Source organism: Siniperca chuatsi, linkage group LG2 (assembly GCF_020085105.1).
Source record: "Siniperca chuatsi isolate FFG_IHB_CAS linkage group LG2, ASM2008510v1, whole genome shotgun sequence".
NCBI lineage: Eukaryota > Metazoa > Chordata > Actinopteri > Centrarchiformes > Sinipercidae > Siniperca > Siniperca chuatsi.
The window spans coordinates 6,671,785-6,699,221 of NC_058043.1; the positions used below are offsets into that span (position 1 = coordinate 6,671,785).

General features: G+C 40.1%; 1 protein-coding gene across 3 annotated transcripts in view; it reads right to left on the reverse strand.

Moving 5' to 3' along the window:
* Positions 1-2,006: 2,006 nt before the first annotated feature.
* The window catches only part of stab1 (stabilin 1), a 100,584-nt gene continuing 75,153 nt past the window's right edge, over positions 2,007-27,437 (reverse strand). For all 3 annotated transcript variants that reach the window (XM_044165532.1, XM_044165522.1, XM_044165540.1), the window contains exons 53-70: positions 26,066-26,212; positions 25,618-25,674; positions 25,354-25,522; positions 24,638-24,787; positions 23,032-23,136; positions 20,110-20,226; positions 18,439-18,571; positions 18,241-18,301; positions 17,707-17,851; positions 16,968-17,101; positions 15,878-16,043; positions 15,417-15,523; positions 14,126-14,245; positions 13,224-13,358; positions 12,983-13,087; positions 7,925-8,074; positions 3,515-3,619; positions 2,007-2,205 (exon numbers count right to left, since the gene is read on the reverse strand). In XM_044165532.1, coding sequence (XP_044021467.1) covers positions 2,140-2,205; positions 3,515-3,619; positions 7,925-8,074; positions 12,983-13,087; positions 13,224-13,358; positions 14,126-14,245; positions 15,417-15,523; positions 15,878-16,043; positions 16,968-17,101; positions 17,707-17,851; positions 18,241-18,301; positions 18,439-18,571; positions 20,110-20,226; positions 23,032-23,136; positions 24,638-24,787; positions 25,354-25,522; positions 25,618-25,674; positions 26,066-26,212 — 2,172 coding nt within the window. In that variant the 3' untranslated portion in view covers positions 2,007-2,139. The remainder of the gene's footprint in view (positions 2,206-3,514; positions 3,620-7,924; positions 8,075-12,982; positions 13,088-13,223; positions 13,359-14,125; positions 14,246-15,416; positions 15,524-15,877; positions 16,044-16,967; positions 17,102-17,706; positions 17,852-18,240; positions 18,302-18,438; positions 18,572-20,109; positions 20,227-23,031; positions 23,137-24,637; positions 24,788-25,353; positions 25,523-25,617; positions 25,675-26,065; positions 26,213-27,437) is intronic.

Below are 27,437 nucleotides of genomic sequence, written 5' to 3' on the forward strand. Positions count from 1 at the left end.
TTATACTATAACTTATTTTGGTACTTGACTGGTCGGTTGGCATGCCGCTTAGTATGTAAGTGGAACACAAAGTTTTTGTGGAGATGAGTAAAAGTGAAATAGATTTCATGGAGCAGAGTTTTATGGATTTAGATTTATTGTATTTCTTTCCAAAGTACAAATTGTTGGAGCAGTTGAGAACAGCACAGCCCAGAAAAGCAGTAACCTTTTTTGCGGGTCACCTGGCAACTGCTCAGAGGCAAGAAATAGTTAGGCACATAACTTCTCCTAAAACAGCAAATTGTTGTTTTTACAATTAGGTTTTTATTTGGATGAAACAAAACAAGACGTTAGGTGTTGATATTGTAAATGTTGGACAGAACCAGGCTAGCTAGTTCCTGTTTTCCAGCTGTGTCCTAACCGGCTATAGCTGTAATTAACTTAAAAAAATTAATTCCAACACCACAGACTCACGCATGAATCTGTGTGTGTTTGCATGATTGTGCATGCATCTTGAGGTGAGTAGGGCCTGTCATTACTAGGTGACCGTTCATTGCGGATCCTTTGTCATGTGATGTCAGTGCAGCCAATAGAAACACATTACAACAACCTACCCATGATGACATCAGATCACCATCTGCCTGTAAGGTTTGTGGAGGTCGATGGTATCACCAGTGTCAGACAAGCCTGCAGTGATTTCCTCCACACTGTCACTAATGTCGTTTAACTGTTTTCTGACAAACTCAGCACATTCACAGAGCCTCTCTGCTGACACACAACACCGTCAATGATTTGACAAAACAGCGGCAGATGGATAAAGTTTACTGTCTTCTCAGAGGTTGTGATTTTAAATAATGGTGGACATTTTGGTTGTTTGAGGAAATGCAGCTGCTCCAGTGTGGCAGTTCTTTACTTTTAATGTTTAGCCAGTTTCAGGTATATAAATGTATACAACTCTATAATTAAATATTTTTTAAAGGCTCATAAATTTTCTAACAGCCGGACCCTTTAGTTTTCAGCAAACGTTACATTTGTTGGGGACTATTTTCATATAAATTTGGTGCTCTAATATTTCCGGCAGCAGGAGGATGTGTGTGGGATTGAGTCAAAATAACCTACAGTGTGTGTGTTCATAATAATGAAGGAACATGGCACCCAGTGCAACAGTGTGGCTTATTGATGTGTTTAATATTTTCTTTGGACAACAATGGAGCTCTAAGGCACAATTAATAACAAACTCCGCACCTCTACACAGCTTGTTTTGTCTCCCTTGATGCCCAGCATCAAATGGCAGACAGTTAGCGACAAGCTGGTGACGAAAGTGGAAGCTAAAGAGCAACATATTTTTTCATTAGTTAGTAGAGACCAAACCAGAGCTAAAATGAGTTAATATTGGATTTACGTTCATCAGGTGGACACAAAAATGAGTGTGTGTTAGATGTGAAAGCTGATTGCTAACATGTTAGTCATAAGTTTCTTAGCCATAAGAGTTTGTTTGAGAGCTTTTCTGCCTATTAGTGATCAAAAAACCCTTAATGCAAATATAAATGTCTGTGTAAAGTCTAAAGCCAAGCTCTTTTGTCGCAGAGCTTTTGTCCATCATAGCCTGATAGAAGACACTGAAAAGTCATTAACACTGGTATCTTTTTTTTTTTTTTTTATTACAATACTTAAGGTAGCTGTGGCTAACATGTTTGCAAACAGCTACCTACTTCCTCATCCTCTCCTTTTTAGCTCTGGTTTTGTCCATCTGGCTCTTTAGCTGTTAGATGCTCCACTTGGTGCTGAGCAGGTAGTGTACAATGTATTTATCAGAGCTTGTTTGATTAATATAGTTGCCTGCTGCTGCTGGAAACACTGAGACTGATCCAAACGGTAAATATAAAACTAGCAGCTAAAAGAGGCTAAAACGCACCATAGAGCGGCAGAGTTGGTGGTGATTCTCTCTGGGTTCACAATTACCAGAAACACTTTCACATTACACTGAATCATTTGATCCATTGCTAATAAAAAAAAAATTGATTTGTTTTTCCTCCCAGAGGGCATCTGGGTAAACAGATGACTTTTATTTCTTATTTGGATACAGATGAACAGAGTAAAAGCTGAAGCATGATAAGCCAACAGGTTATTGTGGTATGTAAACAGACAGCTCCAGTTTTACTAGTCCAGGTCCAGAATATTTGGTGGTTCTTCAGGTTCTGCTGGCTCAATCCCCTGACTGGCATCCTGTAGGAAGGAGAGAAAATGATCAAATCAGGAAACCAGCACCAAAAGTACACCTAAAGTATGTGGGGAGTTGTCCACATACATTTGGTCATAAAATGAATATTTATGGCCGTTTGTTTCATCCATCCCCTCAGGGTGTTCAAGGAGCTTAAAGGGGAGAAGAAAGCAAAGAACAGAAAAAGATAGCATCATGCACAGAATTAAAGAGAAATATGATTTCAGACAGTCCCCTGCTGAAGTTCAGAGGGCAGAAAGTGGTCTGGATTTTTGATTCTCTTCACCTTTTATGGGGGTTGCGTTTATTTGATACTACAGCCGAAGATAGACAGAAAAGGGGGGGAGAGAGATGGGATGACATGCAGCAAATGGGGCGCGTGCTCTACCAGGTGAGCTACCAGGGCGTCCCGACCTAGTTTCATAGAGGCTATGGCCTCTAGGGGTGCATTTCTGCTCAGAGAAAATTAATAAAAAAAGTGATAACTGAAAACAAGAATCCAGACTGGGATGCAAACTACAGATTGGGATTGTTTTTGAAAGTATGGAAAGAACCTGTTAAACAGACAAACCAAACAATAAGATTCACAACAACAGACAGAATCACAGGTCAAAGTGTCCCTAAAGGATAGGTTTGCAATTTTTCAAGTCTGTCTTAAAACAATAGTTAGGTTCCCATATGAACATTGAAATAGGTGTTGCTTGCTTGTGCTTCCAGTGGAAGTGATGATGGGGGTGGGGTTTTTCCCAGAGTTTTGTGAAGCTAATATGAAGCCTCAGCAGTCTGTAAGATATCCACTTGATTTTACTGACTCAAAGTTACCGTCTATTTAGTACAAAATGTCCTCTTTATTTCCCTGCACAGTGCTTCCTTGTTGAGCTGTGGAGGAGGGACAGTAACAAAAGGAGTGTTCTTCTTTTCTCTTTGCTAATGATAAGTAGCATCATAGCTTAGCAAATCTGTGCACTTTGCCAACCTCTCTGCCTGAAGAGTCACTCACTGGTGTGCCCAAATAATGTTTCACATTCACACCCTCTAATTTTCTCTTGGATATGCAGCGACGTGGTCGCACTGTAGAGCCAGCTGTCATAAAGTAGAGCAGCACTGCAACACTAGCGGTGGAGGTGGACAGAACAGAGTAAAATGTCTCACACGTACCCGCAGTAACACCTTGCGTTGTTTTAACACAGGGCTGTTTTTAGTCTGAATACCTGCTCAGACTTGATCCTCAGTGGTTTAGTTTAAGAAACAGTTAGCAGCTCAGACTCTCCTGCTGATGTAAATGTTCAGTCAAACTCTGATCGGTCAACTCACCGCAAACGGCTCGGAGAAGGCTCTGGAGCCGCTGTACAGGGGGTTAGGAATGGAGACCAGGGTGGGCTTCGTCCTGCCGCCCGCCGCACTGTCCTCATCCTCATTCTGTCACAGAGGAAACAGTAATAACTGTCAGCTCTTACAGGGCAACAGTAAACTACCAGCAGCTAAATCACATTTGAGAAACAGATTAATGAATTTCATTTATCCCACAACATATGAAACTCTCAGGTGTCATTTAACCAAAGAGTTTATTATCTGAATAAAACCCTTGTGGGGAAAAAAAAGTACTTTCTGGTTTTAGTAAAACAATCTGTAATTATATGGCTTTTCGTCATGACATTTGTAATGTAAGGTCAGTGAATGAAACAATATGCAGTGATTAAGGCTCTGATATGTCAAAGAAGTCAGTACCCATTAAGCACTGATTTGCTGGTATGCAGGTTTTGAGACATTTTAACGTCCAGGTTAAAACCGGGCTAGACTTGGTTTAAAGTCATACTTTAAAATCTTTTAAAACTAAATTATGTAACTCAAACATTATTTATTTATTTATTTTATTTTTTTAAGGATTGGCAGCATAAAAGCTGCAGTCATCAGTCAAACAAAACAATACTAAAACAAACACTAGAATGTGCAAACATTTTTAATTTACAAACATTTTAAAAATTCTTAAATTCCGTTACAGTGACTAATCAGTGTTTACATGCACAAAGTAACCGGGTTACAGTCAGCTTTCTCCAGTAAGCTGATTTCTTAAACGTCATGTAAGCAAGAAACCCGGTTTCCTTAATCAGTGAGGGGATTAGAGAAGCCTGATTTCTACTGGAGGATGCCCATTTGTTGGCCATGTACACATACATGTAACCAGGTCCTTAATCGGCTTTTTACAAGTACACATGTGCAGGGAAAGTGGCCGCGGTGCGGGAGGATGAAAGAGGAGCTAATTACATTGAGTGACGTGTCCTTGTATTAAAAATAATTCCATCCAAAGTCAGACTAAAACTAACAAAGTCGCCTCCAGAAGTCTAAAGAAGTCCATTTCCACCGCTGAATATTTGACTATTTATTTAAGTTTGTTTTTTTTTTTTTATGAATGAATGTGTGGTCATTCACTGTCCCTCAGGTTGTGGCAAGTAGATACATATTGGGCAGCAAGATCTGCCATGTTTCCTTTTCCTAGGAGTATTTTTAATTTTGAGAGGTCATTTAGCTCTTTGAAATCTGAGATTACAGAGTTGAACTTGTTAAAGTAAACATCCTTATTTCAGTCAATGTTGTACATTGTAGGAGGAAGTACATCTCTGTTTCAACCTCACCTGTTGAACAATGACCACATATTCTTTTTTTCTTTTGGTTGCGAGGATTTTTTGTGTCTTCCTTTTTCGATTGCTAGTTTGTGGTCACTGAGCCTGTACTTGGTTAGGATCTGTCTCTGCTTTCTATCTCTGACAGTAGAGAGATATTCTGCCAATTCATCATCTCTTTTAGGGCCAGATAACATTCAAATCTACTTTGGCTTTTGGTTTCTTCTTTCTAATGTCCCAAATAGGTTTCTTTACATTGTGTTATAATTTGGTTTACTCTGATTGGTGTTTGGAAAGCAGTGTTGTTGTGAGTGTGAGAGGGACTCTTTTCTGGGCTCAGGTCTTGGGTTTGGAGGGTTTGTTTGTCTCCAATTTTTTTTTACAGCACACCTATTTTCCAAATACACTGATTTAACCAGATCATACATTTTGCCCCCTATACCACAAAGTAAAAGTCTGTAATAGAGCCCATCATGCCAAATAGCGTTGAAAGCTTTCTTGAAGTCAATAAAACAAGTGAATATCTTAGAATATCTTTCTATCTATTTTTTGTTTAGTGTACATGTTTGTTAACATGGTCGGTGGTGTGGTGTTTTGGGAGGAAGCCAACTAGATTTTTACTCAAGATGGAGTGTCCTTCAAGGAAATCGTGTTTACCTAGACAACTGCTGACACAGATGCCATGGTAGTTACCAGGGTCTGATTTGTCCCCACTCTTATGAATGGGGGAAATGAGCCCTTTGCACCAGATGTCGGGAAAACATCCTGACTGTAATATGATATTGAACAACTTCAACCCTGCATTTGAGCATTTAATTTTTAATGCTGTTTGGATTACAAGCTTTTCTTGCCTGGAGAGACTTTGTCTGTGTGGTCAATTCTTCCCAAGTAAGGGTTTTGGTTGTCTTTAATAGTTTCTTCATTAATCTAAATTAATTAGATTTATTTGTATTCTTTATACAGATTTTCAAAATGTGCCCTCCAGATGTCACCATTTTGGATGGGTAGTACTTGTGGTTGCTTTGTGTTGAAGTTGTTCCACATTGATTTTAATTGATGGCGTATCTTCAAGTCTTTTGTGGGAATAATTTTGTTTTTTGTTCCTAACTGTATGTTATATATTTGTTTAAAATCTCATTGTACCTAATGCGTAAGGCTGGGTTGTTTGGTTGGCAATGTTTTTCATTTGATATTTTTCTGAAGTCTTTCTGATCATGCCATTTGTCAGCGTTTTGCTTTTTAACAGGCTTCAGTTTGTGTTTTATAAGGTTAGCCTTAACAGCTGCCTTATGAAATATCATTGATATCATCAATAGCCTTTTTTACACCATCTCTGGTAGGGACATATTGGTTATATACTGATATATCATTGATCAGGTGAGTTCAAGGCCATGATGCATTTGCCTCCAATCCAAAAACCTGCTCCCCATTTGGTCGAACTTGGTGAAAAACCTGCTCTATATCATGTATATGCATATTTGATGTTTCATTTGGTCGAACTTGGTGAAGCTGCTCACACCCATTGTTATGAAGTGTTTTGAGCGGTTGGTCCTGGCACACCTAAAGGACTTCTTCCCATCCACACTGGACCTGTAGTGTCACAACTGCTCCACCACCATCACACTCAACACTGGCGTACTCCACAGACAGGCTGTGTGCTGAGTACCCCTTCCTCTACTCCCTCTTCACGCTCGACTGCAGGCCTGCGCATGGATCTAACGCCATCATCAAGTTTGCAGACGATACTACACCTCCAAGACAAAGGAGCTCATCGTGGACTTCAGGAAGGAGAGAGGAGGCACACATGACCCCATCCACATTAACGGGGTGGCTGTTGAGCGTGTCTCCAGCTTCAAGTTCCTGGGGACCCATATTTCGAAGAACCTGTCCTGGACCACCAACACCTCCTGCCTGGTCAAGAAGGCTCACCAGCGCCTCTTCTTCCTGAGGACACTGATGAAGACCCAACTGTCCTCAGCTATCCTGGTGAAAGTCTAACGCTGCACAGTAGAGAGCATCCTAACCAACTGTGTCACAGTCTGGTATGGGGACTGCTCTGCTGCAGAGCGCAAGGCACTGCAGCGGGTGGTGAAAACTGCCCAGCGCATCACAGGGACTCCACTTCCAGCCATTGAGGACGTCCAGAGGAAACGCTGTCTGCGTCGAGCCCGCAGCATTCTTAAGGACTCCTCTCACCGAACCCAGAGGCGGTTTTCTCCCCTGCCCTCCTGCAGGCGCCTCAGGTGTAGGTCTTCCTACTGAACTCTGCCCCCCGCTGATTCCACTGTCCCCTCATTTACCTTAACTTTAAATGCTGCTATATTGTTTTTGCTGCATGTACCACATGTTCATTTGCACTAGACCACCAGACTATTTATTTATACATATACTGCAATAACTCATCTACTGCACTAACTATTTCTGTCCATAATTTGCACTACTTAATATTCATTGCACTGCTGTTCTGCCCAGTCCAATTCATTATTGTACATATCCATCAGTATACTTCTGTTTATAGTAATGCCATCTGTATATAATGCCCATAGTACCACTTGTAAAATATCTTCATAATATTGCTCAATCCTGCATTTATGCACACACTTTAAATCCTGCACTTGCTTATTGCACTTCTGGTCAGACCTAAACTGCATTTCATTGCCTTGTACATGTACATGTGTACAATAAAGTTGAATCTAATCTAAAGTCTTCTTAATTGTATTTAAATCTATTTGAAACGTTTATACCACCCTGGCATCTGGACTGCCGAGAGAAAAATCATAACAGTCAATGGTGATTTTTAGTTGTTTTGATGTTTTCTGTAACCTCAAAATCTTTGCACATTACATCACATGCACTCCTACTTATAAATATGGAAGAAATGCAATTCGAAATCAAATTTCCTGCAACTTTTTAAATGTTTTTAATTAATTAAAAATTCTGTTGAAAAAATGTGTCATGTAACAAAGACAACTAAAAACATTAAAATTTTTCAACCAAATTCAGTCCAGTTTTAACCTGCAGGTCAACGAGTGCTTACTGGGAACAATATCAGCTCACACCACTTCTGTCTCTGTCTGTGTGTGTGTGTGTGTGTGTGTCTCACTCTGAAGTAGTGGAAGCGGAAGGCGTCGGTCTTGTGTTTGAAGACATAGTAGCCGAGTGCAGCCAACACACACACCAGCAACACTGACACCAAGATGGCTGACACTGTGCCGCTTGAGTGGGCGTTGCCTCGGGAAGCATCATGGGAGCTCTGGAGATGACAGGTATGACAAACACAAACGAGAATTACTACATATGAGGACATCACATTAAACCTTTTAATCCTCACCCCTGGATCTCTCACACACTCACTCACATGCGCACACACACACCTGTCCAGCTCTAATTACCATGGCAACACTTTACTTCACTGTCGCCAGGGAGACGTGACTCTCTGTGCCAGGTCATCACCACCAGCTTTATTTTTAATTTAACCAATTAATGTTAAAGATCCAGTCAGAAGACAAACAGGACTGATCCTAGTCCCATGTCCATGACTGACTCTGGCAGCCATTTTGTTTTTCATCACAAGAGGAAGAACCTGTTTACAGGATGTGGAGGAAAGAAAGATTGATAACCAACTCATCAAAGTCAGATTTTATGAGTAAGTTCATCAAAGTCTGAATGTTTACAGGTTAGTGTGATGTTGACAGATTTTTGAGGCTCTCAGTTTACACAAGGGTTTGAGTTTTTGTGAGGACTAACATTTTTGCATTATCCTTAAGATTTCAGTCCTGGTTGACATCTAGTTGCTGTCGGTATCAGCAAATACGGTTTAATACTACACTATACAATTCTGGGTGCAGCAAAACACACTATAGTCGATTTAATAAAGAAGTCAGGCAATAATTGTCCTTTTTCCATCATTCTGTAAGCAACCATGATCAGATTTAATGCTGCACACGGCATGAGTCCGCAAACAGCAGGGCGCAGTGAAAGGAGGTGGTTACCTCACTGAGAAGTTGGAGGAGTGCAGCCTGTCGCCTGCAGCTCTTCATCTAACAGCTCACTGTGGCGGCTCCTTCTTGTTCCATTACTCCCTGCAGTATTTCAAACTGATCCGCTGTCAAAAAATGTCGAATGATTTTGTAGACGCATTTTTGATGAAAGATAGCGGTCAGTGCTAATCTCACTGACAAACACATTGCATTTCCTGTGACTACATAATAAAAGTCAACTTGTGTTTTGCCAGTTAAATACTCTTAACGTGAAGCTGCAGCTGTAGGAAATGTTTGGTTTGCATTAGCTGGAACTTCGTACAGCATTTTTTCCGGGAATGTCGCCACAGACACACAGTTCTTAATACTGCAAATGCAAGGACTTTCATCAATGGGCCATAGGCTCAATCACCATTGTGTTCATTTGGCGATAGTGACTTAACAGACATTTATTGAAATGAAAATCTTTGAGATTATTTCTTTAAGTAATGCATAAATATCTCCTTGGTGTGTTTTTTTTTTTTTATGTGTATTTATTTTAACATTAGTGTTCTCCAGTGGGCATGATTTTTTTCATGTCTACCTACTGACAAATCCAAAATGCCGGTCTCTTTTCAGCCACCAGGAGTCGCAAAGGCTCCTTCATCTATTTGCTAACGTGTTGACGTCAACTTTGTCAGACGATGTCGCGGTCATAAAATGTGTTTGATCAGCAGCTTGCAATGTCTGCTGGTCAATCAGGTAGTATTTAAGCTGTGACTACATCTATTTCTTACTTGCTCAATTGTCTAACAACACACAGGAAAACATGTAAATGACAAACTATATTGTTAATTTGGCTGTAGTAAAACACAGTATAGGTGATCAGAGAGCAGGAGGGGGCAGAATGGAGGTTTAACGGGCTGACTGTCGTTAGAGTACCGTGCCGTCTCTGTTGCCTTCTCCAGACTTGACTTTTTTGGGAGAGCAGATGATGGGCATTTTCATTTTTTTTTTTCTCATCTCATTTAATGTTTTACTTCAGCTTTGATGTGAGAGTTAATGTAAAAAAAGAAATTCAGAGGTGGGTCTTCAGCTTTTTTAATGTTTAAAAAAAAAACTGTTTTTTACAAAATCTGTTTGACCATGTTAAGTTCCCATGTGATCGGCTTTAACAAACTTCTCCAGATTGAGAACTGACTTACTTTAGTGTTTGAGTATTTTGACATTGTGTTGTTGTTGTTTCCTGACTCAAGGCTGCGAGTTCAGACTGCAGTGAACAGTTGGTGGTTTGGTGAGTGTTGTTGAGAACTCAGTGACCTTGTGTAGATGTGATAACCTGATGACGCTCAGAGGAGGAGACCATAAAACATCAGCACTCAGGCCTGTTTCTGGTTAATCCTCCAGACTACATGTCGTCTCCACTCTGACACTTGGGAATGTGCTCAAAATAATAATTAATCTCTTTAATAAAGATTCAAGGGGAATTTGGGAATTGTGTGGAGCGTTTGTTTCAATCTGCAGTTTATTTTTCCACAGGCTGTAGGCATATTTATATTGATTTATTTGATACCCAAAAGCTCAGTAATATGCAGTCTGTTGTGTCAGAGAACATATTTAAATGTCTTTTCATCAAATTAATTCAATTGCGCCTTTAAATAACTAAACTTTGCTCTCAAATGATTTAATTTGACTCCTTTCTTTTGTACATCCAACTGTAACCATGAAGAGACAAGGAGCAGAGGAGACAGGTGAAGTGAATGTTATACGAGTTGACAACTTCTTACGTCGAAGCTTTGAAGCCCCAAAAATGGTATTCTGGACAGCCCTAGTTATTTGTTAAATATGCCATGTAGTTTTTCCACAGTTTAAACAGTGCGTTTGAGCTGTAATACACCTCAATGATTTCTGTTTCCACTGTGACATCTCAGCAGGACCTGTGATATAATGTGACGGCTGTGTCAACAACTGATTAAATGTGTATCACTATACTGTAGTAACAGCTGCAGGCTACTGACTCTTACGCCTCAGTTTTCACCAGCTACTTGATCCAAATACTGGAGATCCTGATACAGAATTATTGAGGTGCGTTCAGATAGAACGCAGGCACGATTAAATCCAAAGCCGTCAATTCACAATTTATGTAATCGAAGAAATTAAAGATTAGAACTTTACTGTTAAAATAAAAAAACCTGAAGAAGATTCACATGTCTGAGATCAAAATGTGTTAAACCGACTCTGTCCACAGTCAGTATTTGGAGTGGAAAGTGAACGCTGAACATTAGTCATTTGGGGGGGGGACAGAATAATTGTTATTTCGCTAGAGGCTTTAGATTAATCTGTTATGATCTAGTCTTCATCATCTTTTGTGTCCCACATCATGAATATTGATCAGACTTGTGATGTTATCAGGGTGGAAACTCAGCTGATTGAATCTTCATTTTCTGAAAACTGTGCCAAGAAACTAAACACAGCCATCTGCTCTCTGCCCTCAACTGTAGCTGTTGCCTGGCAACAGCGCTGCAGACCGGAGAGGGACGATCGTCATGGCGCTACCTGATGGCTGCGGTCAGAACTGCAGCAGGGTACGATACAGTACAAATTTTCATCTCATTGTTAGCAAGCTTTTGACGGAAAAGTAAACTATTTATGATGAATGAGGTTAATGTGCAAAAAAGTTTCAGTTTACTCCCAGAGAACAGGAAGGTTTTTACCAGGTTTGGCTTTAACATCACAGGTCAGCTGTGACGTTGCAGTGGAAACAAATGAACGTGGAGTAGCTGCTTAAGCTACTCCACGCTCAAAGCAAAAACTACATGACACTGAACTGCCACACATCAGTACAGTCCAAGAATAGTAAGTACATTTGTCTTTCCAATCTCTGTTTTTACATTTTTAATAGAACCACAGACAATGTAAAAATATCTTGCACATCACAAAAACGTTTCTTAAGTAATGTTCACAGAGGTGGAGAAACTGGTGTATTAATGAAGAGAAAGCTTGCCAAAGGCAAGGGCTTATTACTCTTTTTTTTTTTTTAAATCCTGCACAAATATTGCAATTTATTTTGAACATTTGAAACACAAATTGTAGTTTAACTTATTACAGCTGATTTTTTTTAGTCGCTTAACTTGATTTTGTTGGCAGGTGGATGCATTTACATTTAGCCTGTATTTTAAAAGGTCTTCTATGCATGATTCTGCTCCTGTTTTATTTTTATTTGACTTTTAACAGAGCATTGATGATTATATGCTAAGCTAACCTAGCCTGTATAAATAAAGGTTAAATTACTACACATTTTCCGGGATACAGTTTTAAATAGAATTTTTTGCCTGAATCACAGGCTTTCAACACATTGAATATCCGTATATGAGTGGAGAGTGTCAGTGTTTCAGGAATATAAGAACCATAATGATGAGACATTCTGAGCCGTAGTTATTAAAAAAAATTCAGATGGTGTAAAACACAAATGTCTATTTTTGATGGATTGAGTCTCACCTGTTGTTTTTGTCTTTTCCTTTCCTTTTACCTTTGCGATTTTAAGTTTTGGCACTACAGTTCCCATCATGCTTTGGGTGATGTAAACAGGAAGTTTGTGGAACTTGCATTGTGCTACTGTATGTTCTTTCCTCCTGCTCTCTCTCAAACCAACTGGCAGCGGCAGATGGCCGCCCACCCTGAGTCTGGCTCTGCCTCTTAAAAGGGAGTTTTTCCTTGCCACTGTCGCCAAATGCTTGCTCATGGTGGGAAATGTTGGGTCTCTGTAAATAATATAAAGAGTACAGTCTAGACCTGTTCTATATGAAAAGTGCCCTGAGATGATTTGGCACTATATAAATAAATTTGAAGTGTAATGTCCGTGAGTTAGCTGTGACTGCACCTTGAGCCCTGTTTTATTTAGCCTGTGAATCTGCACCATTAAACATGCTGCATTAGCTTCCAACAGTTCCTGTTTTCACTGTAACCATGGAAACTGACAGTCATCTGAATTACTTTTGATACTGAAGAAAACATCCAAACAAAATCTAAAGAGTGTCTTTTTGTATGATTTGCATGAGTGTTTTATGGATGTTTTTTAAACTGTTGATTCCAGTGTATGAGGTTTTAAAACAGCGTATGCCAGGGACATTATCCAGACTCTGAATCAGTGGAAGACGTTGCCCTAATTCTCAGGTGCTCTGGGTTAATCCATCTTCACTCACCGGTGGGGGGGGCGCTGTCAGCGGGGCCTCGATGATGTGGATGATCCCGTTTACAGCAGGAATGTCCCAATCCAACAGCAGCCGCTGGTTCACCATCTTATAGCTCTGACAGGAGATCATTTAAAAGATTAACAAAGACACAAAATGAAGAAAAAAAAAGTTAATAAACATCTGTCATCCTTTCCCTTTTTGTGTTTTGATTCATGGAAGTGGGAGGTGCATCTATGTGTGTGTTTCTGACCTCGTTGTTGCCCTGGGTAACAGTCAGGTTGAACCCAAGCCTGGATGTAATTACTTTCTGATGTCTCAGATCCTTGAATGGTCGTCTGCTGTGATTGGCTGAGATGTGATACTCAAGATCTCTACCGGACAGAGTCTAAACACACAGAATAGAAACAGATTAGGTTTAGCATTAACAGCTCCGTCAGTTGGAACCTGATGGTACTGTGAACTAATTCATTTCTAAAGGTGTAAAAGTTAATGTGTTTGTTTGGATCTGTCTATTTCTTGAAAATCCAAGCATGTAGTTCACACATGCTTCCATAAAACTCTGTAGTCCACATTCTTTGTTTTAATCCTTTACTGTAAAGTAAAGGATTAAAGTAAATACAAAATACTAATTAAAGTACAAGCATTTATCTCCTTTATGAATGGCTCCAACAATATGTATTGGTAACTGTTCATCTACATTTAACTTTTGTATTTTAAAGTAGTTGTAGTTATAATAGTTTGTAGTACATTGTACATTTCTCTGTACATTTCTACTTAAAAGACCTACTGAAATGATTCCTTAAAGGCTAATATATGTATTAATATTAACTTTTAGTTAAGTAAAACAAAGTATCTAACTGAACCAACATGATGTGGAGTTCCCCATGGCCCATTCCTTGGGCCTCTTTTTTTACCTTTTTAGATGTTTCCATTAGTCAACATCCAGGATTTCTTTTTCTGTGCTTCAATCTTTTTAATTCCTGTTAAATGTTTTTATCCTTTTGTTGTAAATGTCTAATACTTTATTTCTAAATGCTTTTGTATGTCTTATGTAAAAGCCCTTTCAGTTGTCTGAGTAACTTGAAATCACTTAAAAAAAAAAAAAGTGATTTAGTAATTAATAAGTAATAAAGGGTTGGGGCTGTACCTCACCTGGTTTTGGGCAAAGCCGGCGTTATGAGGAACAAACAGTGTGACCTCAGACTTCCTGTTAGACAGAAAGTCTACAAGCTGTCTGCCCTCCGAGGACGAGCCGCTATAGTCCAACAACAACTAGAGAGAGAGAGAGAGAGGACAGTGATGTTATTTAGATTTACAATCAATTTCTTGTCAAGACTTAAAAACCACCCTCCTTCTGTGATGCATGCTTTTATTTTGTAAAATACTATAACTAACACCACACAAGCACATCAAATGTACTTATGCAGAGCTTTCAACAGCTGATCCAAAGTGATTCAGGTCTACAGAGGTTGATTAGACTGTGGTCATATGACCTGAAAACACCACATCCACCGCAGATATCAAATTAATTGAAAAGACAATTTTGGCGCAAAGTTACTTTCAGCGTTAACTACTTACGTTACTACTAGCTTACTGTGTGTTTCTATGGTGAAAAATTTCAAGAGCTCTGATTCTAACTCATCAGTGCAATGAACATTATTTACATTCTTCACAATCACTAAACCAGATGAAAAATACATCTTTTCACCCAGCAATGTAACATAATATACATTGTATTGATAATATAATTTGGAATAATTAGCTTGTTACACAATAGTAAGTGCATGTCATGGAAAACTGGACTGTGTGTAATCGTATAACTTAAACCAAATGAGTCTCTACTGGGATGAAGAAATATTGTTAGCACACATTTTGAACGGCCACTCAGACAACTTCTGTTATCATATCATATAGTTACAAACACAATGACCAGTCACCATGACTAATATTAACAGCTTGAATTGACCAGCTGATCCCATTGTTGTGCACAACTGATCTAATTAGCTCTGCTATGTAAATCGCGGTTGATGTTTGTCAGAAATTTTAATCTGTGCTTCATGTTGTAGGTTATATTATAAAACTGGTCAGATATTTGTTAAAATGTGGGGCAGGTTGATCACAAGCAGCAGATGTCCATCTACGCAAAGCGACATATCCCCCCACTTCCTTTCAATTTGTAGACAGGAAGTTAAAAGACAAAACAACAGTCAGAGCACTTCCTTGTTGCCGAAACGCATAAGGTCAATACGTACAGGCCATGCGCTTTATAACAGATGACAGGACTCAGGGGAGCCAGAAGAGGAACAAAGGAACTGGGCTGGTTTAAGGAATCACCCATTTGTGAAAACCATTTCACTGTACTCCACTTATGAACACACTGTATGTTAGTTATAATTAAAAAAATAAACCTTTTACAACTAAATGGTCCAACTGTCACACTCACCTTATAAAAGATGGAGAAGTTACTGTATGTTGCGAGGACGCTGGTCAGGACGCCATTACAGAAGTCTCCGTTTCCAATGTAACCAGCGGGACACACACATGAAACATCTGCACACACACATTAACATCACAAGGAATACTTTTAGTATATTAGGGTTGTTAGTGGTGTTTGTTGGTGACCATTAGCAGGTGTTTTTTTGTACAGCATCATATGTGTGTCCTTTGATTTGTCTTTCAGTAGATTTTACCAGAAGTCAGGATTGTATTGTGTTTTGCAGTTGTGTAGTGAACAACTCTCAATCCATTAGGCTTTAATATTCTGGAGAATTTGTATTACAGTGGAAGTACCTGTGATGCTGCACAAGACTGAACACCAGGAACTAAAATCTCCAGTGATAAAAACAACAGTGAGTATTTCCACAGATCTGTCAGCAGGGTGGACCTGCCTTGGTACTGTAGTACCTTTGAGTCTGTAGCAGTAGGCGTCGTACTTGCTGCTCTGATCCACAGGTTCTTTGTAGATAACCAGGCCCACGTGGTTGTCCCCACACTTGGCCGAGGGGAAGCGGGTCGGGTATCCCACCTTCCCCCCCTCCATCCAACCGGCCACGCACAGATGCATCCCCAGCTATCAGGACCAGAGAAGAAGGACGACAGCTGGATAAATGATTGATCACAATGCACTGCTGTGATCGGGACAGGTGAAAGATGAAAATAATACTTCACAATTAACTGGAAGCAAAAATACACCTCAAAACTGAAACTACATGTCGGGGCTACAGCAGCTACATGTGGGGACTGGAAACTGATTGGCTGCTTGTGTTTTCACCTACACGTTTCTGATGCTGGTGGAGATTGTTGATAGTGAAGACAACATTAAACAAGTTGAAAAAGGCTCTTATCTAATTTTCAGTAACAAAGACATCTCCACTGTAAACCTTCTGCTCACTGCTATTACGACTCGATCACAATAAATGAAAGAACGTAAATACAGTGACTGCAGGGAATAGTCCCAGAAACGATAATGGAACCAGGCAGACCTTCCGACCATTGCTTGTATCACAAAGTAAATAATGTAAACATAGTTACAGTGGGGAATATAATCAAATCACAATATGACATGATCATGCTCGATTCATCCGTCTGGTGGTGGTGTGATTCTATCAACGGGTAAAATCTGACACTGAACTATCAATCAAAAACCTATCAATCGCTGTACGCCAGTACCCCGTGCGTCAAGCACAAATCTGGCTATGTAGTTGAACATTTGGGGATATACACTTTTTGGCTTTCTTTTTGAGCGTGAATAAAAAGATCAATACTCGTGCATTAATAGGTTCAATAAACTAATAATACACTAGTTTTTACCAAACAAATTCGAGGTGGTGCACTCTGCTCTCACTCACACAGCTGTTGAAGAGAGTATAACTGCATTCTCTACCAAAAACAATGGTCATCTGCTCAAACATTTTGTGTTATAAATATACAGTATGTGTGTATGTATGAGTGAGGTGTCTCTATGGAAACCCAGTCTCTATGTAAGTGAGTTTACCTGCTGTGCGTCTCCCAGCTGTTTAAAGTTGGCCAGCGTGGCGCCCTCAGCCTGGCAGGCGGCGTCGGCCTGACTGAAGTTCATCTTGTACTTCCCCTCTGGAGAGCGCAGGTGGAACACTCCGGCTGTGTTGGCTGAACCACAATAACCATACCTTTACCATAACCTCAGATTACTGGGCCTTAACGAGCACTGGGCCTTAACGAGCTCTGGGCCTTAACGAGCACTGGGTTGCCTGCTGGATTCTAGATGAGTGCTTTGATGTTTGTTTACCACCAAAATCACTATTCAAACTTAGAACTAATAAATCATGTTCCTCATAACATCACCATGGTAACATGAACACTATAAAAGGTCAGCTGCTGTAGAATCAACAGTTACCATAGCAACTGCAATGGAGTAGGACTGTGGAGCCAACATGGCTCCTGCTCATCAGAGGCAATACAACATATGATTACACTGCAGCTACTGGATCGTTTCAGATGTGTCATCATGGTAACACAAGATTACTGGTGTTACAGGATGGATATTAACAATCCGCCTGTTACTGATGTGTTGCCATGGTATTAAAAGTCATTAAATGTGTTACCATGGTAACAGAAGTCATTGTAGATGTGTTATTATGGTAATAAAAGGCAGCACATATGTAGTAATCTCTGTCACTATGGTAATAAAAGGCTTTTTGGGTGTGTTACCATGGTAATAACCATTGTAATAAAAGTCAGTACAGATGTGTTACCATGGTAATGCAGGTCCTTGCAAACGGCCGTAGGGTCGCAGCCTCCGTTGTCTTCCAGGCAGCGGTCAACAGGGGGCACCACCTTCTCCAGACACTGGACTCCATTACCCAGGTACCCCGGCAGGCACTCGCACTCACGCTCGTTCTGGAGGAACCAGATTACTGATTGATCAGGCTGAAGCAGGAAATCAGGCTATGTGTTTAGATACGGTCGGTCAGTGATCCTGTTTCTCCCCTCTGTCCAGCTAGTTTTCTGAGCCAGTATTTGTATATTTTATGTGTATTTAAGATATTATGTCATCTAAGATATAATAAGAAACCTGTTTAGGCTCATTTAGTAGTTCAACTTGTGGCAGGCTGGGACAGGAAGATCAATACAGTTTTGTTTGTTGAGTTTGCTACACTGCTGCCCACCACACTGTCATGGATCTTGTCAAAAGAACCCACAAACTCTCTTAATTCTTAATCCTGATAAAACAGATGAACACTGGAAAACGATGATTTAAAATAAAAAAGATAAAGGTTTTTACTCACTGGACCAGTGAACTTGCAGGAGGCAAAGTCACTGCAGCCACCATTGGGCTCTTCAATACACCTGGATTACAAACAGGCAGAAAAACAGCCTGATGTCACATCTCTAACTGTAAATGTCTTTCATTCATATAAAATCTTATTTGATTTTGAGTAGCGAAGCAGGAATTTAGTTAAGAGAAAATGACGGGCCACGCCCACCTGTTGATGGGCTCGCAGGAGTAGCCGTCTCCTTGGTAAGCACTTTGACAGGTGCAGTTGACGAGCAGCCCCGTTTGGTTACAGTCTGCGTTCTGGTGACAGCCGCCATTATACTCGGAGCAGAGGTCTGGAGCTGCAGAGAGTTTAATAAAACTGTCATATGAATTGATCGCATGGTAGATTCATGTCAGAACAAATGACAGTATCTGATCTGTGAATGTGTGTCATCTTTAAATTTGCACATCCCTCTCATTGTTATGCAGTATGTTATTATATCCAGATTGGGTGAACCGTGTGTAACATGTAGCCCTTTGTAGAGTTCCCAGTTTTGGGACAATGCAGCAGGACAATAACAAATCACACAGACACCTGAAGTAAGCGAGCCTCCCCTCCCCCATCCTCATCACCTTCTATTGCAGCAACGTTGAACATGTCCTGACCAGCTGCATCATTACTGGGTGTGGAAACCCAACAAAATGATAATCAGACTAAACAAGCAGTGTGTCGACTTAATTTGGGGCAGATCCAGGGAAGTTACCAAAAGAGACTTAATGTATAAAAGCAAAGAATATGGGGGTTAGGAGCAGTCGAGTTTGGTAGTAGATTAAAAATTGCTTTTGTAAAAAATGTATCTGCTGCCATCTCTAGAAATGCTCTCTGGGTTGGAGATCGCTCCATGTGGCAAAAAAGAAGAGGCAAAGCAAGACATGGCCCTTATTACAAATTAATATATGGAGATTTTATTACATAACACCAGCATCTACAGATAGACTGGTGCGTTTTAACTAGCAAAATAATTTTTAATAAAATTCATGATTTTAAACATGGGGGGTTAATTAATTATAAAAAACTTAACTGATAATAAAGGCACAGAGGTGATAGAAATTAGCCACCGGACATCTCTAATGAATATTTTTGTTGGCAGACTTCCTGTGAGAGCTGTTGTTTCATGGAGCTGTTATGTAAAAACAAAAGAATGTCCCTTAATTTATTGTGAGAAAGATGAAACAAAACAGCATCTATTAATGGACTGTTACAGATCACAGGAGGTAAGGGCAATTTAAAAGGTTTAAGTATCATGTTTGACATAAACTACAATTCTGTCATGTATGGACTTATAGTAGAGAAGACGCCTTCAAAACAAAAACAACTGTTCCAACTCATAATCAGCATTGTATGTACTAAACTGTGGAAAACCAGCTGCACCATGGTGCTAAATCAGACTTACTGACAGCGACAAAACCCAAAAAAAACCCCAAAACAAGCAGGAGGTGAAGTTGGCTGCAAAAGTCTGATGACTTTATTTAAGTTTATGTACGCTTGTCCAGTTAACTTTTGTCCCCTGAAATTGACTGTGTATAGTATAAAAGCTACATTCCCTGCACTGTTGATACAATTTGGATGTAAACTCAAATTAAAGCTGAAAGTCAACACTTTTTTTCATCTGAGTGAGAAAAAAGTCTGACATTGTTTGAGCCACAGCAGGGTCAGAGTGACCTAACATCCTGCAGCAGGACTTCAGCCAAACATTTTGGTGTTTTCATTGTTTGTGCGAAACTCTGTTTCCACTTTCTCAGTCTTTTGTGGTTGCAAAGAACTTGTAATCTGTTTATAAAGAGTAAAGTTATTATCATTATATGACACCATCACCATGCTCTGCAGAACACTCACGTGGCTCTGGACTGCAGAAGGTGCCGTTCCCCTGAAATCCAGATTTACACTGACAACCAACACCTGGCACACAGTCGGCCTGAGCGTGGCACTGCCGGCACTCCTCTGGGATCGTGCCTGGAGAGACAGACGGATGGATGATTCATCGAAGAAGGAAGTTAAAAAGGTAAACAGGGCTTTAAAACTGTAAAATAAGTTCAGGAATTGATATAAGCAACATGTCTGCATAACAAGTAACAACTTGAAAACACTCAGAGAGCAGAACTCTCCACCAAGGCTGCACAATCCTGTAAATTAATTTAAGAGAGAAAATGTTTTTCTAATCTGCATCTTCACCTCATTCAAAATACACACATACAATCAAGCTGATCCTGTCTGGCCTCCTGTAGGTGAAATGGCGTCACATTTTTCACGACTGCTTGTAGTGAATAAGTGCACATGTCAAGAATTTCACAATTAAGTATGGAAACAGTATGTGTGTATGTATGTGTAACAATATGTGGGAAATATTTTCTTGATTGATGTTGTGTTGCTAAGTGCAGGCATCTGCCTGCCTCTACTACTCTTACATTCCTGTGTGGTGCTTTTTGGTGGGATGAGTCTTCCGCTGAAGCAAAGGAGCACCTTCAGCGGAAGACTCATCCCACTACAGAGCGCCACAGGAAGTCATTCCTGCCTGTGGCCATCAAACTCTTTAACTCCTTCCTCTAAGGGTTAGTCTGTTTGACCCTAGGTCACTAAACTGGACGTTGATCATTACATCTCTGCCATACTTGAATAATTGTGCAATATTCTGTGTATTACCTCCTTTACTGCTGTGCAATATCTTAATAATCTCAATAAGCTACACTTAACTCGACAGTACTCGCACCACTACCTATTACTTGTATTATTACATTGTATTATTTGACTGTATTATCATCATCAACCGGTAAACCCACTTGGTACCTCACACTTATTTTAATTTATACTTATACCCACTTGGTACTTAATTTATTTTCTGACCTGTTTTTTTTTTATAGTTTTTATAGTGTATTGTATATATATATATATTTTTTTGCAAGTACTTTCTCCTGTGTGCACTGACGTAAAGACGAGCTGCTGTAACAAAGAGTTTACCTTCGGGGATCAATAAAGTATTTCTGATTCTGATCCTGGAAGGGTGCCAATTCCCACACAAAGGCACTCCTAGTTACGCATATGCTCTGGTGCACATAGGGCAATATGACCTTCTCCCTCCCTATGTTCTTAGCGCATGAATAAGCTCACTTTCTGATTACAAGTAATATGTTTCCTGATTGATACATACAGTCGATTATAATAGTGTCTACAGCTAGAGGAATTCCCATGAGAATTAATGTACTGATGTGAAAAGGGAAAAGACACCATTAATTCCAGGCAGAGACAGGCAATTTTAGTAGAGGAAGCTGAACAGCTGAAACAATGGTGTCAAAGGACGACAGCAGGAGTTTAGAAGAGGAGGGCATTGGAATAACGCCCACAGAAGGAGGAGCAGAAAGTGTATACAAGCGAATGCACAATGGAGCCTGATCAGTTGCTCCCAGGACCAGCTCGGTTTTACATGTTCTCTGTTTTTGATATTACATTAAAACCTACATCATATTGAACTCTCTAGTGTTTTTCTGGTACTTTATGAAGATAAGGAAATAGTGTAGTACCTACGCTAACTACATCTGGCCCAGAGGAAGGTTTTTCTCCCACAAATAAATATATAAAATAATATATAATATAAAATTGCACTGGAAACACCTGAAACTTGACAAATGTCTTTTTATTTGTGGGGGCTTTTGAAATAATGTAAACAGGTTAAAATGCTGTGAGATAATATATGAGAATTACACTTGAAGTACTGAAGGACTTGAAGCGTCAACTGAAGCACTGAAAGGGTTTGAAGTGTCATTTGAAGAGTTGGCAATGAAAGCAGTTGTCACTAATGAGTTTAATTTCAGTAAAAGCACTAAGCAGTTGAACTGTCAGTTGGAGAGCAAGGGATGAATGCAGTTGAACTGTCAGTTGGAGAGCAAGAGATGAAAGCAGTTGAACTGTCAGTTAAAGAGCAAGAGATGAAAGCAGTTGAACTGTCAGTTAAAGAGCAAGCGATTAAAGCAGTTGAACTGTCAGTTGGAGAGCAAGAGATGAAAGCAGATGAACCGTCAGTTAAAGAGCAAGAGATGAAAGCAGATGAACCGTCAGTTAAAGAGCAAGAGATGAAAGCAGTTGAGCTTTCAGTTCTACAAAGCAGTGGTTTGCCTCTAAAGCCAAAATGTGCTTTATAGTGCCTTATAAATAGCCACATTGTGGTGCCACTGATCCAGCACTAAAATAATAATTTGTTACTTGTCCCAGGGCTGAATTTTCCACCAAATTTAACTGAAATCAGTGAAATAGTTTTAGAATACCCTAATAAAAGACAAAGACAAAGAAACATAACCTCTGGTGGAGGTAAAAGTTAAATGATAAGTCTGGTGATTCTTGTTATTGTCAGCAAATCTTTCAAAAAGACCCAAACCAATACTGAATTGATCCACTAACGAGTATTGTCTGTTTATCCAAAGTCTGATTTATTTTATTCCTCTGTGCCATAGAGCTCCATTGTTGTTCAAAAACTATTAAAAACACATCAGTGAGTCACACTGTTGCACTGGGTGACATTGTTCCTTCTTTTCCATGAACACACACACTGTAGTTTATTTTGACTCAATCACACATCCACCGTCCTGCCCCATATACTTACTAGAGCACCAAGGAAGTCAGAAAGTATCGAGAGAAACATTGTTGGTTTTGGTCTTTTCATGGGATTTGTCGACAATAGGGAAAAAAAGGAATAACACCACACTTATCCTTTAAACATCCTGGACTGGATATTAATTGTATTCAGGTCCATTCAGGAGGGAAACTCACCTATTTCGTTCTGGCAGTGATCACCCTCCCAGCCCGGGTTACAGAAACACTGTCCAGTACCTTCAATGCCCTCATCACACCTTCCCTGCTTCCCACAGCTGCAGACTGAGAGAGAAAGAAAAAACATGACTTCACTTCCCTGATAATTTAAAATAACCTAACAATAGAGTTGTGAAGATGAATGAGTTATTTCAAGGTTCCTAAACAATGATAGGTGACTAACAGTTGGAGCTCCTTGAGGCTTGGATAGACATGAAACTTTCTTGGTTGAATCATCTGTACAAGATGAACAACTGTGTTGGAAAATCTACAAGCCTGTAGACATAAGACATGAAGGAGGTGGTGCACTTCAGTAACAAACATCCAACAGAGCATCAAATTCTGTCATGTGCCATGAAGATTACATTTTAAAAGACATCACATGAAACATTCTGCAGTTTAAATCAGTTCACTTTCTGATTCTGGATCTGTTTGGGATTAATTCAGTAACCATGGCGACGGGTTTTGAATTCGCTACAGCTCTGAGTCACACCTCTGACTGGCTTCTTCTCCATAGCAAGGTCGACTTGATAAACCTTGTTGAGATCATTAAAAGAAAACTTTGAAGCCTAAACAGAAGAAGATCAGCAGCTGTTTAATATTTTTAACCCGGTGATTGAGTGAAGACAGCTGGCAGGTTTGTCCTGAGCTGGAAGCACACCCAGCTGTGTGATGATGAGTGTGGAGCGTTGCTATGGCGACAGACTGCTGGAGAGCCAATGGGGGGAGGGGGGACTGTCTGCTGACTTCAGATTTTTTTTGGGGGGGTGGGGTAGAGGTGGGGGAAATAACTACGTTTCTGCCTAAAACATAATACCACATGGGGACAACAAGAACTGTGATTGGTCAGCTCAGCCTGCTAGTGTTTTCTCCCAGAAGTGTCTGATGCCGTTGGAGATTGTTGATAGTGAATACAACATGACACAAGTTGAACCTTTTCAGTGACATACATCTGGCAATGCAATCTCTTCTGCAAACCTTCTACTCCCCGTAATCGCCACTCGCAGTAGTTTCATATTCAATAATGAAACGAGGCGTTACCTGGATGTAACTCCCAATTATATAAATACGTGTGTACTGATGATACAATCTGCTGCCGGTGGTATTTGTCATTTCAACAGGTGAAAGCAATAGTGAGCCCTGGCTAAAGGAGAAGCTGCTACATAAATATTTTGAACATTGGTCTTTGGAAATAAAAAAAAAAAGAGTGAGGAGCTATAAAAGGTTTGAAGCTTAGCGAATCTGGGTATTTATCAACCTAGAACTGGCTATTCGAACCTAATCCTCTTTACAACTGTACTATAGTATCTTACCACATTCACTGAAATTAATGACTGATATAGATCCTTGGTTCAAGAGAATATTTTTAAAAATTAAAAAAATATCTTATGATCATTTTGCTGTGAAAACTGTCCATAGAGAATCATATTACATTATTCTGGTATTTTCTTCTGAAAGGAGAATCTCACAAACACAAAGTCTGACTTCTAGTTTGGGTTCAAACACACTGTGTTTTAGTTTTGGGTTGAAATCAACTCTGGCTGTGTGTTTCCTGTTTTTGGTGTACCTGTGCAGTTGGGACCGTAGTGGCCGATGACACACAGTTCGCAGGCTTTTCCTATGAAGCCTTCGTGGCACCTACATTTTCCTGAACCGCGCAGGCCATCGTCGCAGTCACCATGGTTGCCACAAGGGGCCTCCACACCACCTGGACAAACTGAAACACGCAGAAAAGGGGTGGAGTCAATGAAAACAGTGAAGACAAGGAAGGTTCAAGGTTCTTCCTGGTAACGAAAAAAAGACAGTGCTTCAAACCAACTGCTCTTTCTCATGGCTGACATTTTGCTTTGTCAAACAAAGGCGTAAGGAATAACTTTAAAAGAGCCTGCATTCCTGAGACACTTCAGTGTCACCTGTACCTTAAGCTACTACAGGTCAAAATGTCTACCATAAAAGTTATATAAAAGTTAAATAAAATTACACTAGGGGACCCCCTGACCTTTCTTATAGCAGCATCATGCATCAATTTCCCCATGCACACAAGAAATATTGTCATGAAATGTCCTGATCCCATTCCTGCCCTCCAGAGGATGAAACCTAGACTTGAATGGCCCAATGAACCTCTCCTCTAGCGCCACCCTCAGGCAATCTTTACATTTGTAGCTCCACAAATGGTACAGCTCTAAGAATGAACAGTGGAGCCTCTAGGGGACACAAGATTTTCTCCAGGTGAAGGTCTGACTACAGGAACATTTTTCCCACATGTCTGTCTTCCTTCCTTACCTTGACAGTCTCGGCTGTAGTGGTTTTTGCAGCACTTTTGGACCCAGGATGGAAAATAACAAACTCTCTTACAGGCCATCCGGCTGAAATGATCGTCCAGGTCAGTATACCAAAGTCCGTAGCCGCCCCCATACCTGGAGTGAAAGTTCAAGCAACTCTCCTTCTTTCCCTGGAAGAAGGCAGGAATTACATTTATCTCTACATGATTTATGTATTGTACAAAATGCTAATGTTCTGATTTTTTAGCAGACAGGCAGATCTTACTGTGTCTTGGTGTCTGAAGGGGCAGGATGGAGGGAAGAGGCAGCGTCCACAGCGCCCCTGAGACATTTTAAGACAGAAAGCTTCAGTACAGCTTCCAATACCCTCATATTGAAGGCTGAGGTCAATTTAATAACCATAGCAGTGTGGTATTTGCAGTAGTGGAGTCATAATTAAAACAGTGGTACTAGTAACAATAGTTATGGTAGTAGCTGCATAGACAGACAGACTTGATTTACGTGGATTAACTTGCCCCTGCGAGCAAATCCACTGATTGCAGAGATTCCATTGAAATGAAATGTCCTGATCTCAACAGACTATCCTAGTAAAACAGAGGTAAAAATAGTTGTACTAGTAATTATTTTACTACAACTAGTGCAAGTACTAACATTTGTGTTGTGAGTATTGAAGCAATAACAGTATTAAAAGTAATAGTATTAGCACTACTAACATAAGTGGTTCTGTTCTCCAGGGTGTCACAGTGCGCTCCCAGGCCAGGTGGCTCCAGCAACTGGTCGATGCCATAGGCCAAGCCCTCTTTGAAGTTCAGGAAGCGCTCCACTACCCTGGCTGCATTATCATTAATTAATACAGCCCCCTGAACACACACACACACACACACACACACAAAATCAACAACTTTTAAAAAAAACAGTCCGCCACAGTCACAGAGCCAGAACAGAATAAAATAGAACAAAACACATTATGGTGCTTTCACACCTTTCCTGTTTGGTTCGGTTCGTTTAGGCTGGTAAGAAAGCAGTCAATCAAACTCTGGTGTCAATTCAAATTAACTATTAACATCTGCTGATCATCAACGGTGAAGAAAGCGATCTACAGTGGTGTGCAAAAATGTTTGCCCCCTTCCTGATTTCTTATTTTTTTGCATGTTTGTCACACTTAAATGTTTCAGATCATCATACTAATTTAAATATTAGTCAAAGATAACACAAGTAAACACAAAATGCAGTATTTAAATGAAGGTTGTTATCATTAAGGGAAAACTAAATCCAAACCTACATGGCCCTGTGTGAAATAGTGTTTGCCCCCTAAAGCTAATAACTGGTTGGGCCACCCTTAGCAGCAACAACTGCAATCAAGCGTTTGTGATAACTTGCAATGAGTCTTTTACAGCGCTGTGGAGGAATTTTGGCCCATTCTTTGCAGAATTGTTGTAATTCAGCCACATTGGAGGGTTTTTGAGCATGAACTACCCTTTTAAGGTCATGCCAGAGCATCTCAATAGGATTCAGGTCAGGACTTTGACTATGCCACTCCAAAGTCTTCATTTTGTTCTTCTTCGTCTGTCAGCCTCATTAGAATGCTGTATCAAATTCACATCTGAATCCATATAAGGTTCGGCTATTATGCAACAGATGTTGAATAAATATTCGCAAACAGTTTGCTCAACTTATCTCCACTAGGCCACTTCAAAGTCTTCATTTTGTTCTTCTTCGGCCATTCAGAGACCCCACAACAACATCCAAAGAACTGCAGGCCTCACTTGCCTCAGTTAAGGTCAGTGTTCATGACTCCACCATAAGAAAGAGACTGGGCAAAAATGGCCTGCACGGCAGAGTTCCAAGACGAAAACCACTACTGAGCAAAAAGAACATTAAGGCTCGTCTCATTTTTGCCAGAAAACATCTTGATGATCCCCAAGACTTTTGGGAAAATACTCTGTGGACTGACAAGACAAAAGTTGAACTTTTTGGAAGGTGTGTGTCCCATTACATCTGGCGTAAAAGTAACACCGCATTTCAGAAAAAGAACATCATGCCAACAGTAAAATATGGTGGTGGTAGTGTGATGGTCTGGGGCTG